The sequence below is a fragment of the Phalacrocorax carbo genome, chromosome 9 (genome assembly GCF_963921805.1).
Source record: "Phalacrocorax carbo chromosome 9, bPhaCar2.1, whole genome shotgun sequence".
Lineage (NCBI taxonomy): Eukaryota > Metazoa > Chordata > Aves > Suliformes > Phalacrocoracidae > Phalacrocorax > Phalacrocorax carbo.
In genome coordinates, this window is record NC_087521.1 from 20257866 (window position 1) to 20271000 (window position 13135).

A 13135-nucleotide genomic window follows, 5' to 3' on the forward strand; every position below is an offset into this window, starting at 1 on the left:
TAGTAGCAAAATATACTTTGATACCCTCTCCTACTTCCATCAGAGGAAATAAATTGAGGCAGAAAAACAACTGCAAAGTGTTTGCTAAAACAGCAAGATGGTGCACTCCCAAAAGCTAGTGGAAACGTTGGTATTTGATCATATTTAGTTACAGAAAAAATTCTTACAAAATTGAGTTCCAGTGCTTACATCCACAACTACTTCATGAAGAATATGCTGAATTAGGGAGAATATTTTACTACTAGGTGCACAAGCACAAGACATCCATCAGAATGTTGATCATACAGAAGTGTCTGAAGTTGAAATCTCAGAACTAACAAAATTTATGCAAGTTTTACAACAGAGATGTTATTTAAGTATTTGTAGCCTCATTGTTCTGTTTATTTCTCTGCTCAGCACCTGAATAATTATAAGAGCAACCTTCTGTTTCACATAGAATAATTGGTACCCTTCACCTCAAAACCACATCTCATATGAAACTGACTTTAATACTGTCTTTAAGTCTCAAAATTATTCACTCCTGCTAAATTACCAGCACTACCACATACAGCACACTGAATTTCAGACTCTAAACTGTCACTTTAGAATCGGCAAGTTTCTGAGAATGGTGAAATCCCATTTGTCTCTTTTACAGAGCATCACCTGGAGAGGTTTGGCCAAATGAAGACTTGAAGAATAAATATTTACTAAATACTCCACTTGAGTTCTGTCCTGAAGCAAAGCCCAACTAAAAGACTTTTTCCCAAGCTTATTTTTAAAATTATTTTGAATAAGATATTCCAAACTAGCAGGTAAAATCTGTTATCTGCCACCCTCACACTCAACATGAAATCCAGGAACAGGTGGTCTTCTAAGAGAGCTTTGCTGACTGAGTCTCTTTGTACAAATAAGCTGCATTCAGAACAGCAATAGGCTTTGAAATGGAACTTCTTAAAGACAATTACTGTAAAAGTAGGACAGCACTTCTGTGAAATAATTTAAAAGTTTCAAAGTTTAAGGTTTTTAAAATCAGGCTTCCTTCACTAAATTTTTTTTCCTACTGAATACAAAAGATTACTGATGTTCTCAGTTCTTCTTACTCTCTTTCTTTGGTTAATCAGAGAGGTTCTGGAGATCCAGTGCTGAAACGCTAAGCATTAGTGCAGTGAAGGAATCTCATCTTTTTTCACTTTTTTTAAACCCCTCTGTTGAGCAACTGTTGAAAGTTATGTTTGACAGAAATTAATAAATAAGAGATAACAAAATAAAGCTAGCATCCTTCCTTCCATTACCTCACTAGTGAAAATAAATCAGGAAGGGAGCAAAACTTGTTATTTGAAACAAGCCAGAAAATTAGATAGTTTTACATTTTCCTGAAATACCTTTTATCAAAATTATTAAGTTGAGAGAACTGTGTTTTTCCCCACTGATTAATACAATAAGCAATATCCTTGATTACACATAAGGAGGAATAGAGCGCCATTCACATCTCAGGCTACGGTAAACCTGCTCTGCAAGATTATTAATTAAAAGTAGCAATTAATTAGCCATTAATCTTAGTAAAGAGAACTCAGATCCTAGACAGCAAGTAGATTTGAGAATTAGTGTCAGGCACACATTCAGTTATTTTACAAAACAAGGCTATTTTTCTAGGCAGCTTTACTGAAAACTGAACATCTGCTGCTTTGATTTATTCCTTTGTCCAAGTTAAACTGTTCCTGGTACACAAAGCCAAACTTGTAAGTCTTAGCAGAATCAGGTGAGTAATCAATAAAAGCTGCACACCGAACTGCATGAAATAGCTTATCTTTCCCAAGTTCCATTTAGCATTGTTATTTAGGCTGGTATTATAGATGGAATGTATGTTAGACACAGAAACCAATGCTAAAACCTGACTGGTGAATGAAGCATTAGTTATGTTTGTGATAGTGACGGAAATAAAATCAACCATTCCAAAAAAATAATCAGCCAGTTATTTTAACTGTACACATTTTTCAGTACCTAGTAAAAATAAATGACTTCAGCATACACTACTTCCTGGGACTTAAAGACCAGCTAATTGTCTGTACTAATTCTACTAAAGAATACTAAAGATCACAGACTCCTCCCAGCCATTCAGTTAGAAGTAACCAGTGTTGGGTGTGACACTTCTGCTGTGTCATTTAAAAAGCTTTTTTTTAAACTTTTATCATTTTACTTAGAAGTCACTTTCTCTGATGAACAAAATCGAAGGAAAACATTTTAACACTTTCCAAATAAAGTAAAAGAGACTAGAAGGAATACATTTTAGAAGTTCCAAAAAATGAAGTTCAAAGTCATGTGGCTGAATGAGGGAAGCTCTCAAAGCTTGGATTCAACTTCTGGGCCTGTCTCAGTCAACCAATCTATCTACTCCAAAAGAGACCACAAGCACAACAGCTGCTACCCCAGCCGGTACTCACTATCTGCAAGATCTGTGCTTTTAGACAGTTGTTCCAGTTCCCAGCCTAGGTGTGCAGACTCGTTCATGCTCTGTTTCTGTGCAATCTCCAAGACCATCTTCTCCTCCAGCAGCTCTTCAATTCTCTTCTTGTCCATGTCCCGGTCCTGTGCAAGACATGGATGAATGAAAATACACATTCAGTTTATCTGCAAGATTGTTCTGTCAGCTGAACTGCTACAAGCACAACACATGTTGAGGGTAGAATTATCCTTTAGTATTGTGTGCTTTTATACTGAAATACATGTAGAGCATTAAATGTTTGCTGTGGGCTACCGTCAGTGCCACAGAATGCAGCATAGAGTCACCCACCTGGCCCTGTTTAGAGTCAGCTCAGGTCCATGACACACTTGGATGCAGGGTGACTGGAGTGAGAAAGTACTGGGTGGTTACAGGGCCAGTGCAAGCCAGAGCTAGTAAGGCAGGCTGGACTGAAGCTGTCTTCAAAAGCATGTAGCATCATGCACCAACACAGAAGAGACTCTGCAGGTATAACCTTGAATTCTACTGAGCTTCTCCAATTCATCATGTCAAATTTGGATCCAGTCATATGGACTGGCAAGTAACATCTGCCTCATAATGTGGGTTTTAAAATATCCAGAATGCAGATCTGGAGAAGGAATCTACAGTTGCTTCTTGTAATTATTTTGGCCATTTGCATTTGTGGGAGCTCAGAGGGTCCCAAGTTTTCAGAAAGCATTACCCAAAAATTCATCAAGTCACCTAGAACAGTATCACTCAAAATCACCAGCCACTTTGGAAAAGCTGGAGCATGGCATGACCCTTATAATACCCTGAATCAGTCTTTTAGCAGAACTCCACACAGCACCCTCAACACCTTAGTTTCCAACCAACCTTGTTGGAAACCCTTTACAGTTAAACCCACAAAAATTCAAAACCCCAAGAGATAAGAGGAGCACTGTTAAGTAAAATACAAGAGATGAAAAAGTATTTATTATTTCTAGTGGGATTATAAAATCCATCATTGCTTTTTGTTTGTAGGCAATCTGCCACTTATGTTTCCTTGTCTATGAAGCAATAAGCCATGTCTCTGATTTACAGAGAAATAAATTTTGGAGTTTTGTGTCCTTTATAGCAGTAATGGATTCTGAAAGTCATTGTAATGGCTGGGGGTTTTGTTTTCAAGAAGAAAGATAATTTACTACAGTATATTTCATTTCCTATATCTAAGAGATTTCTACTTAACTGTCAAATTTTAACATCTCCGTTATCAGTATGTATGAAAGCAATCTGTATTTTTAAATTGTGACATACCTTCTTGTATAAAAGTAGCATTGGCAATATTTACACTGCTAATATAATATTTCAAGAAAGCATGTACACAAAGTTCAAACTAAAGACATCTTTAAAAGCACTCTTGATTTATTTGCCTGTATCCACTGGTTTCTGTGACAAATCTGTGACCTAGCATAAAAAATTTAAGTTAAAAAAATTAGCATAATGACAAAGAGAGGGCATACCAGCTCTACATCATGAAGTTTGGATTTCAACTGCAGATTTTCCTTCTCTAATTCGTGCAGTTTATCACCACGAGCTCTTGCCATTGTTAGCTGTTCTTCTAGCATGGCCTTTGTTTCAATTAATATGATGTTGTCCTCTCTTAACTCCTAGGGAGAAAAAGTAACAATGTTAATCTTTTGACATGCCACCTGGTCTTTGAAAAGTCAGTTCTTTCATAAACTGACATTGTAAAACACAAGAAATAAATCCGAAATGTTTCTCTGTTTCATAAAAAAGTTTTTACCTGACATTTGAATGGGAGATTATACTATGTTTGTCTGTGTCATTAATGCAAGTAAATCTAATATTCCTTATTGGTTTTTTCCAGAATTTTAGAAGTTTAATGGAGTTCGTTTTGCTTTATATGAGGCTAGATCAAGAGATGCACCAAAGACACAGAAGAGCAACTGTTCAATTCCAATTCCACTGCTATACTACTATTTCCTTAGCCAATTCACTGTAGTCCCCAGTTTCCCCAGTTTCAAAATAGATTATGTTTATTTACTTTCAAGGGATGTTATAGTGTATTCAAAGCACATTGGAGAGCACTATCTATCAATATATACTCTATCCATATCCCTGTTTCAGTACTCTTACATGAAAATGTCTAATAGTTTCTCTCATGAACAGAATTTTGATTCACTGAACAAGAGAAGTTGTTTTATACTTAACACACACAATAAACACATGAGCATTAACTGCACAAGCCATATCACTTATCCATTACAGCTTTGGTATCTGTTTTTCTGAGTAAAAGCTTAACTTGCTGTTCTGCTGTAGCCACATAATCAGAAACAAGTTACATACACTGCACTCCAAACATTCCGTGCAAAGCAACAAACAAAGCTCTGTGCATTCAAATATCTCATCTCTAGAAATATGAAATGTCCAAAGCATAAGATCTGGCCATGTATTCTTGGTCACGTTTTAAACACATTTAAAGTATGTCTTATTTCAAGTTATAATACCTCATTGCTAGCTTTTACTCTTGTTGATCCTCAGATAAGTCTTCAGTCAGAGACAGAATCTTTATTGGCAGGAATGTATCAGCATTTAAAAGATTAAATGCATACAGTACAGGATGGATTTTTGCCCAGAAGAGTTATAATGGGGGAAGAAGATGATTATTTGATGCTCTAAAGTTTTCTGTTGCCTGTCTTTGCTTTCCTCCCTCCTCCTCCCATTCCTTCCCCTGCTCCAATGACAGAAAATGTGCACACAGGCCGGATAAAATGCTTATGGCTTGCCAAGTTTATTCCTGGACAACCGTCTTCAAAATGTGAAGCTTCTGCTGACATCTGTGTTCATGTCTGCTCTCTCAGACCACAAACATCCAAACCAAGTAGATTCCTGAAAGATCACCAGGCATGAGCAAACCACTTGCACTGCTTAATCAGCAGCTATCTTCTCATTTTGGGGGGAAGAATCAGCCTTAGGAGGCCTTAAGGGGCTCAGTTACTTAAAAAAAAAAAGGGGGGGAAAAAAGAAGATGGCTGTAAAGCACAAGATAAGAGTGTCTGATGATAGCCTCTCGTCTTGCCTTTTGATACTACATGGGGCAATGATTTAATGGCCTTATATAGCAAGTAATCTTAGTTGCTGCATCTTGACTGTAGATGGCATAATATGGAAAGTCTACCTTATGTAATACCCTATTACCCTTGATCTCTCAGTAGGTCAGCTACCAACTTGCAAAATGTGAGAGGAAAAATTTACCTACTACAGTAGCATTAAAAGGGCAAGTATGTTAGTGCTTGTAAAGTGGTTCAACTAACACAATTAACGTTATTATTTTAGCTATTTGCTTACTCAGACAATACTGGAAGACTGATTTTATAGAACCAGCATTTTGGGCCAAGTCTGATCTAACAGGGTCACTTCAGGGTGGGCAAACTAAAAAAGCTGACACTAAACAGATGACAGACCAGAGGAAGTACATAACACAATGTGCTGAGTGTCATAAGCTGCCAGAATACCTGTACTGGAACAGCAGCATGGCAAGAGTTTACTTTGCTAGATCATCACACTCAATCTGGACCACAGCCCTAAGAAGTAAGGTGGTGTCTGACCTCAAAAACATGGCCTCAGAACTATCCCCAAAACTGCCTACCAAGCAGGAACTAGTTATTTTAGTGTCTCATGAAGAGTCAAGCTACGTGCCAAGCACACACACATATCCAGGCTCTGGTACAAACCATACATCACTGGGAGCTGCAATATATGGAAGACTGAAGCACTTTCCATTGAGTGCCCAGGAGGGGCGGACATGTCAGTTCAAAGCAGTTCTGATGAAATCTTAAATTAATAACCTGGTGGAAATGCCTGCTATGGCAAGGCCATCATTGCTCACTGGTGTACCCGTGATCTGAGGTTGTCTTAATATTGAGAAGTTCATATTATTTAAATAATTACTCCATGGGAGCTGGGAGCCTTGTAGAGTTACATCTCAAGGCCTGGAAGGTAAAACTGTCCTAACTAGAACATGTCAGCACTAACATCTCCCAGAAGTTGCTGGGATAACACAGTTGACCTAAAAGTGTGTCTGGCTACAAATAACACTTGTTAGACAATCAGCAGGTGGTGGTGCTTCCACTGGAATTAAGGTTTATTTTTTCTTTAATTAATAAACCCACCAATGTTATTTTGTAACTATGAGTTTATTTTTAAATTGACAGCAAAAATAGTTGGCTGTATATTTTTTTTAAAATACACTGAATTTACTAGGCAAGGGATTAAAACAACCCTTTGTTTTATACCACTTAAATTGTGATGGCTTAATATCCAACGTATAGAATTCTACTTTTGTAGTTTCTAAAATACATATTGTGGTTTGATCCTGTATCACTGTGCCTTGGAATAGCTTTAAGAATGTGCATTGTGTACTCATATGGTTACAATTAACTCTGGGAGTAAATGGGTGTGTTGCTACTGGAAAACATTTTCAGAAACTGAAGTAGCAATCAGATTGTTTAAATCTGAAACTAGAGAATTTGCACATGCATCCAGTCCCAGTTATACAACAGAGTTCAAACCCCTCCCTTCTGGCAGTTCAGAAGCTGCCCCTACTGAGTCGTGATTCAGTTAACATCTCGTGACAATCACACATTGCCTTGGACAGCTATATGAAAACATACAAGGATGCTTTTGCTTTTTTTTAGTGTTCATGGAAATTCCTCCTGTCATGCTGCATGGAAATGTGACTGCAGTGAGAAAGAAGAAGAATGGATAAGGCAAACTCCCTGGCCTCGGAAAAATAATCTGATCTCCTGGAGCAGCACAAGGTGCAGAGGAATGCTAGAGGGAAGCTTTACACTGGAGAGAGAAGCACCTCTTTGGAGGAAGCCCTGCATTAAGCCTGTTCGTCCACGTTCACAGTTACCACCTCATTTAGCCACCCCAGCAGGAAGGTCTCCAGAACATGTTCACCTCCATGTCCCTTGAACGATGGTCAAATTAAAGTGTGATTTCTGAACAACTTTGTCAAGACGTACACAGAAGGCAAACACCACACATGCCTAAATGTGTTACATTCAGAGAAAAACTTGCTCCTTCTGCAATAGCTCCTTAAATGTCTTCCTGCCACCACTGCTGAATTGTATCACGTGCTTTCAGAAACTACTTGTAAACTTGCTTGCAATTCCTAAAGCTTGTCATGGCATCATACACAGAGCACATTCTATCTTTTTGGCTCAAACTACCAAATGTCTATGTGAGCTACAAGAAGGAAAAGATTTTTAAGTGCTCAATGATTTCTGCATTGACACACAAAGGTAAACCCACTTTTTCTTCTCACATACCAGTTTGGCACTGCTTATTAACAACCCTGTCAAGACCCTATGGGCCTTAAGGTATCACGTTACCATAGAAAAGTGGCTTATGCTGTACTTTACGCACCTACATTTTCATTGCTGTGCCTCTGTACTATTTGTTCAGGTCTTGAGACTTAAAGCTTAGGAAGCCAGCTACAACCAGTAAATGCCACAAGATGAATCAGCACTGTATGGTCTAGTGCAAAAAATCTCTACCATATTACATCCCTATACGTATCTTACAACTTGGAATTGTAAGCCAGTTTTTGAGGTAGTAGGAGGAATCTGAGCAGACACTGAACTGACTCCAGCCATTAACCCTTTCGGAGGGGCAGAGGAAATGAGACAGGTAAGACAGAAAACTGAGGGACCATGGAAAGCTGAGTAGTGGCTGCTATGCTCAGCCTTTTTGCTACTCCATGACCATAAAAAGAAGACTGGAGTAGTGCCCTATGGAACCCTCTAAATGTATCAGCATGAAAACCAGTGGAGTTTGCCTGACACTGCCACTGCTCAACACTGGCAGTCCATGGCTGTGCCAAGACTTGATCAACGATGGAAGAGGGAGTGGTGAGAATGTGAAACACTCTGGCTATTCTAGACCACAGAGCAGCCTGCAGACAGCTGTGCAATCCTGCTACATATTAGAAGAGCTCAGCCCCTACAACAGTGACAGCTTATGCTAGAGGCCACACTGCAACCTGGAATTAGAAAAGTGACATATTGATGAGAGACATTCTTTGTCCCACTACTGTATTTCAGGGAGGTATCCTCATAGAGCCAACACTCATCTCTGACATTCAATACTTTCACCAAAAACTGGCAGGGTGGAAGGAGGAGTGAGGAAAGCTGGAGCAAATTTGAAACTGAAGTGGAGATCTCTTTACTGAATGATATGTTAAGCAAGATTAACATGCAGACAGCAGAGCAGGAAACTGCTAGCTCTGGGACAAGCACAGAAGCTGAGAACTCAGGAACAGAAATAGCTACATCCTTGATCTCAGATGAAGACAAGACTAAAAAACTCCTCTCCTAGCCCCAGCTAAATTATCTGAGCAGCAGGTAGAAGCAAAGTGACTCTAGTGCACAGCCAGGATGCCATGCTGATAGCTAGTGTGCCAGGCTAATGCACGACTGATTTGCCAGCTTGAGGGAAGAAAACAGAGAGTCAGTGTTTCATACATCCTAACGTAAACTGGGAATTACTTAGAGGGAAGACAAGCTTTTGTAGTCTATTACTACATTTAATAACCATCCATTTTAGTGAACCTATTCATAAGAAGCAGCAGCTAGCTGGCCCCTTAGGTTAGAGGGGGTGGGAGTGGGAATCACCTACAAACTAGAGTTTATAGAGCAGAAATAAGGTCTGAATTCTCAGCCAGAGGACTGGCAAATGTGAGTTTCAACACCACTCTTCTACCTCAGACGTGGGATTTTATCTAATTATAGTGAGGTTGTCAATTACTGAACCTCCATGTGTTCAGCAAGCCTGGATTTTTGACTTCAGCTGAGTGTAACATATGTGGATTATTGAGAGTTTAGTGGAGAATGGCTCAAAGATCTGAAAGGACAGAAAATAAGAGCAGCCTGACCTAAATTTAAAGTCAGCCATGCTGTGAGCAATGAATTTGTTTAGATGATCTCCAAGGTCCTTTCCAGCCTAAGTTAATTAATAATTCCATGATGGGCATAGCTGTAAATGACTAAGCTGAGTAGCTGGCACTACTACTGGAACAAAGCTATACATTTTTCATTCACATACCCTACTCAGTGCACTGGGGAAGATGCAGATTTTCTCTCCTTTCTACTACAAGCAACAGTTGCAAAAAGGGGTGGCTAGAATTTGTCATCTGAAGTCATGCTTAAAAATGCCCAACCATTTTAACAACAGTTGCATTCGTTGCAAACCCCTAAGGAAAAACACCCAGACATTCATTAGCTAATTTACACATGACAAAATACTGGTCAAAGGAACAACTCTGAAGCCTAGGCATCTTACCTAAGAGGAAATTTTCAAGGCTAAAGATCTTGATTCTCGAGAAGCAGCATCCAGAAAATTCTATCCTGTTGAGCCACATTATGCTGAACTAAGCAGAGTTTATTAAAACTATTGGGTATTTATTTTTTGTGTGGACCAAGTCCTTCTTGCCACTGAAAGACATTTTAATGTTGCTAAGTCAGTAACTATGATGTATGTTATGAAATTTGCTCTAATGTTTTGCTACGGTCAGCTCAATGACATATGACATGTGAACTGGTAACACAACAAGAGCCAAACATTAAGGATTACTCAGGAAATCTTTCTCCCAATTTTCACTTGCCTCCATGCGAGCTTTGTAAAAGTCCACATCATGAAGTTTTTCTTTGCACCGAACAAGCTCCATCTCAAGTCTCTCCACACGGTTTGCTTTCTCTCTCAGAGAGTCAAGCTCATCTCTGTATGCTCGGGCAGAGCGAGCATCTGAGGTCAGGTGGATATTCTGTGAGAAGCAGGAAGAAAAATCTAAGTCAATATTTGAAAGCATGCTCTTTAAACTCTATTTTTATTCATCATTTACATATTTTAAGTGAAGGCAAATAGCATTCCCCTGGTTCAGGAGTAAAAGAATTCTCCTAACTAGCCAGTAAATTCTCTACAAGATGGAGAGAGGTTCTTCAGCCTGTGGGGACTGACATTTCTAATGCCTGATGCTGCATAAGCTCCAGGCATTACTAGGCTATTTGCAAGCTAAACAGATGAGACTGCTCTCACCAGTTAAGTGGAAATCATAGCACTGCTATGCCATAGCCATAATCAAACAGCTTGCTGGAGTAACTTGATTTCTTCATTGAAAGTAGGCATAGTAGCGTTTTTACCTTCACACTGAAAGGGGCTTTTTTAAATAGGGAAGACTGTCACAGTAAAACGAACACATCTTACCTCTTGTTTTATTCTTTGCAGCTCCAGGGTGAGCTGCTCAACTTCATGTTTAGAATCTACAAGCTGCTCAGACTTCTCTTCCCTGAAAAGGATTAGAAAAGTCTTAGTAAGAACTCCCCCCACCCAGCCCCAAAACAATATTGATTATATGGACACTGCTGGGAATCTGGAAAGGAAGATAGAAATCTCCTAGCATAGGTTGAACATAAAGCCTCTTTGTCATGACAGCTTCATAAAAGTGAGAGGTTTTTTCTCATTATACCATACACATGTCATGGATCTCGTTTGCAACTCTGTTTTTCTACTAAGTACCTCTGCTGAAATCTCATTGGTGCTACTGCTGTCACACTAGCTTCACTAATAACTAAAAAGCACAACTAGCAGTTGGCATTTTGAAGAGGGGAAGAGAAAGATGAGACAAAAAGAAAAATGTAAGTAGCCATCACTCTGTGTTTAAAGACCAGTTTAAAAAAAAGTAAGATGGAACACCCATAGTAGCTTCCTACTGCTGTGAATAAAAAATTTGGAAGATGTGATTCTGAGAGCTCCCATGGAAGCCAGTGTACTGAAGCCAACAGGCATCTGCATTTTCAGGATGTGCAAGACTTAATATACAAGTCTCTAGAAGCACAAATCACTGGTGACTCACAGCTCCTGCCGAATTCTTCTCAGTTTAGCCTTTGTGTCTGCCAGCTCAACTGCAAGGTGCTGCTTGTCTTCATTAGAAAGAGGGTTGGCTGGGTTTGGTGAAGAATCTGGACTTGGTGCTTTCAGAGGACTTGGTGGTTGCTGAGACTGCAGATAATCTCTCTCTTGAGTGAGATCTACAATGATCTGGAAATACAGAAATATGTCATGTCAAGAGATAAAGAATAATTACACATTGGTTTTCAAGTATCTAAAAGCGATTTATAAATTTTGAAAATTAGCAGCCTGGCATTATACAGAATTCAAGTGATAGCCAGGAGGGAAGGTTACACAGAGGTGGAAAGAAATCTCCACTATGCTCAGACCACTAAAACATTCCTCCCCTTCCAATACTCAAAACGGGCAGTCTACTTTGCTTGGAGAATTCATTAAAAACTGTAACACTAACAGTTTTAACTAACACAATCACAGACAAAAGTGTAACAGAAAATTAACAACTTAAAGAAGGGGAGAAGCCTTCAGAGATCTGAAGGGAAAGGAGCTGATGAGTTAGCAACAGATAGGGCTGTCTTCACACAGGGGAAAAAAAAACAAACTACAGAAGACACTGAATCCTGATGGTAGATACCAATGGAGAGTCAAGCAAGCAACCACTCAAAGATGGACCACTGAGCAGACATGCAGTGACAAAAAAAATCTCAAGACAAAGTCACAGCTTCAAATATTTTGAACTTCAAACTTCACTCCACTCTTTACCAATCATTTCACCACTCTTGAGCACTTACATGAGAAAAAATGGAAAAGTCAAAATCTTTCTACAGATTTTCAGAGGTGTAGTAGAAAGGTGCAGAAGAAATAGAAACCCAGTGCACAAACAAGACACAAGAGAAGGAATGGTCCCTGCATCTGCTACTTCACATGCGCTCTATATGGGAGAGAAGTCATCGTACTTCTGTGCATTCATCTCTCTCATCAATGAGCCTCCTGAGGTGGAAAACCATATTCCTGGAGAGAGACTCTAGTTCTTCTGGGGCCATATCTGGGAGCTCCAGCCACTGCAAGTCAAAGACATTCTCCTGGTTGTGAGTCACCTAGGAACAGGAACAAAAAAGTTGTCCTTCCACTGGTTCAGGTAAATTTGTTTGCTGTGTATACTGCATCCCCCAGGTTCTTCTACTGATCAGTTAAAAAACATGTCACATTTCACCAAAACCAGCTTGCAAATAACACACACAACTACCTTAACTGTAACACTACCCAGCAATTTCTGGTATTTAGAGTTCTTTGTAATTATTCAGGCCAGTTTTTAAAAGTGATCAGATACCTTTTATGACTAATAGCACTTGTGCTTGCATATTAGAAGTATGCAGCTGTCTTACTACAGGCACTGAGGTGGTCACCATAGGGATTTGAAGGGACTGACCCCACAATGAACAGTTAGGCTGGTGCCTCACTGAGAGGAAGCTCCGCTTTCAATTAATTTGCAATTTGCAGCTGATACAGCTGGGAAGAGCTGCCTTTAGTAGAAATGTCTCTGGTTGCTGCTAGCAGTGTACCTTTCAACTGCAATCTTACCCAAACTGATTTCCTCTGAATCATTTAGCAGAAATGCTAGGCAAGTCTCTCAAGCTCAATTAAAGACTGTTCCTTCTTTTACCAAAACCACGTGCTTAGCTCATCACAGTTTCTTTTTTAAAGCAGAACTATTTTTTTAACTGTTAAGAAAAAAGTACCTGTCTTATACTTTCACTATTTGTTCCTCAAATCTGAGTGTACCAG

At 39.2% G+C, this 13135-nt stretch overlaps 1 protein-coding gene across 5 annotated transcripts in view; it reads right to left on the reverse strand.

Annotated features, from left to right (window-relative positions):
• Window positions 1-13135, reverse strand: part of CCDC88C (coiled-coil domain containing 88C) — a 100237-nt gene that overhangs the window by 35438 nt on the left and 51664 nt on the right. For all 5 annotated transcript variants that reach the window (XM_064460580.1, XM_064460579.1, XM_064460578.1 and 2 more), the window contains exons 7-12: window positions 12307-12447; window positions 11358-11542; window positions 10709-10790; window positions 10110-10268; window positions 3940-4086; window positions 2421-2565 (exon numbers count right to left, since the gene is read on the reverse strand). In XM_064460580.1, coding sequence (XP_064316650.1) covers window positions 2421-2565; window positions 3940-4086; window positions 10110-10268; window positions 10709-10790; window positions 11358-11542; window positions 12307-12447 — 859 coding nt within the window. The remainder of the gene's footprint in view (window positions 1-2420; window positions 2566-3939; window positions 4087-10109; window positions 10269-10708; window positions 10791-11357; window positions 11543-12306; window positions 12448-13135) is intronic.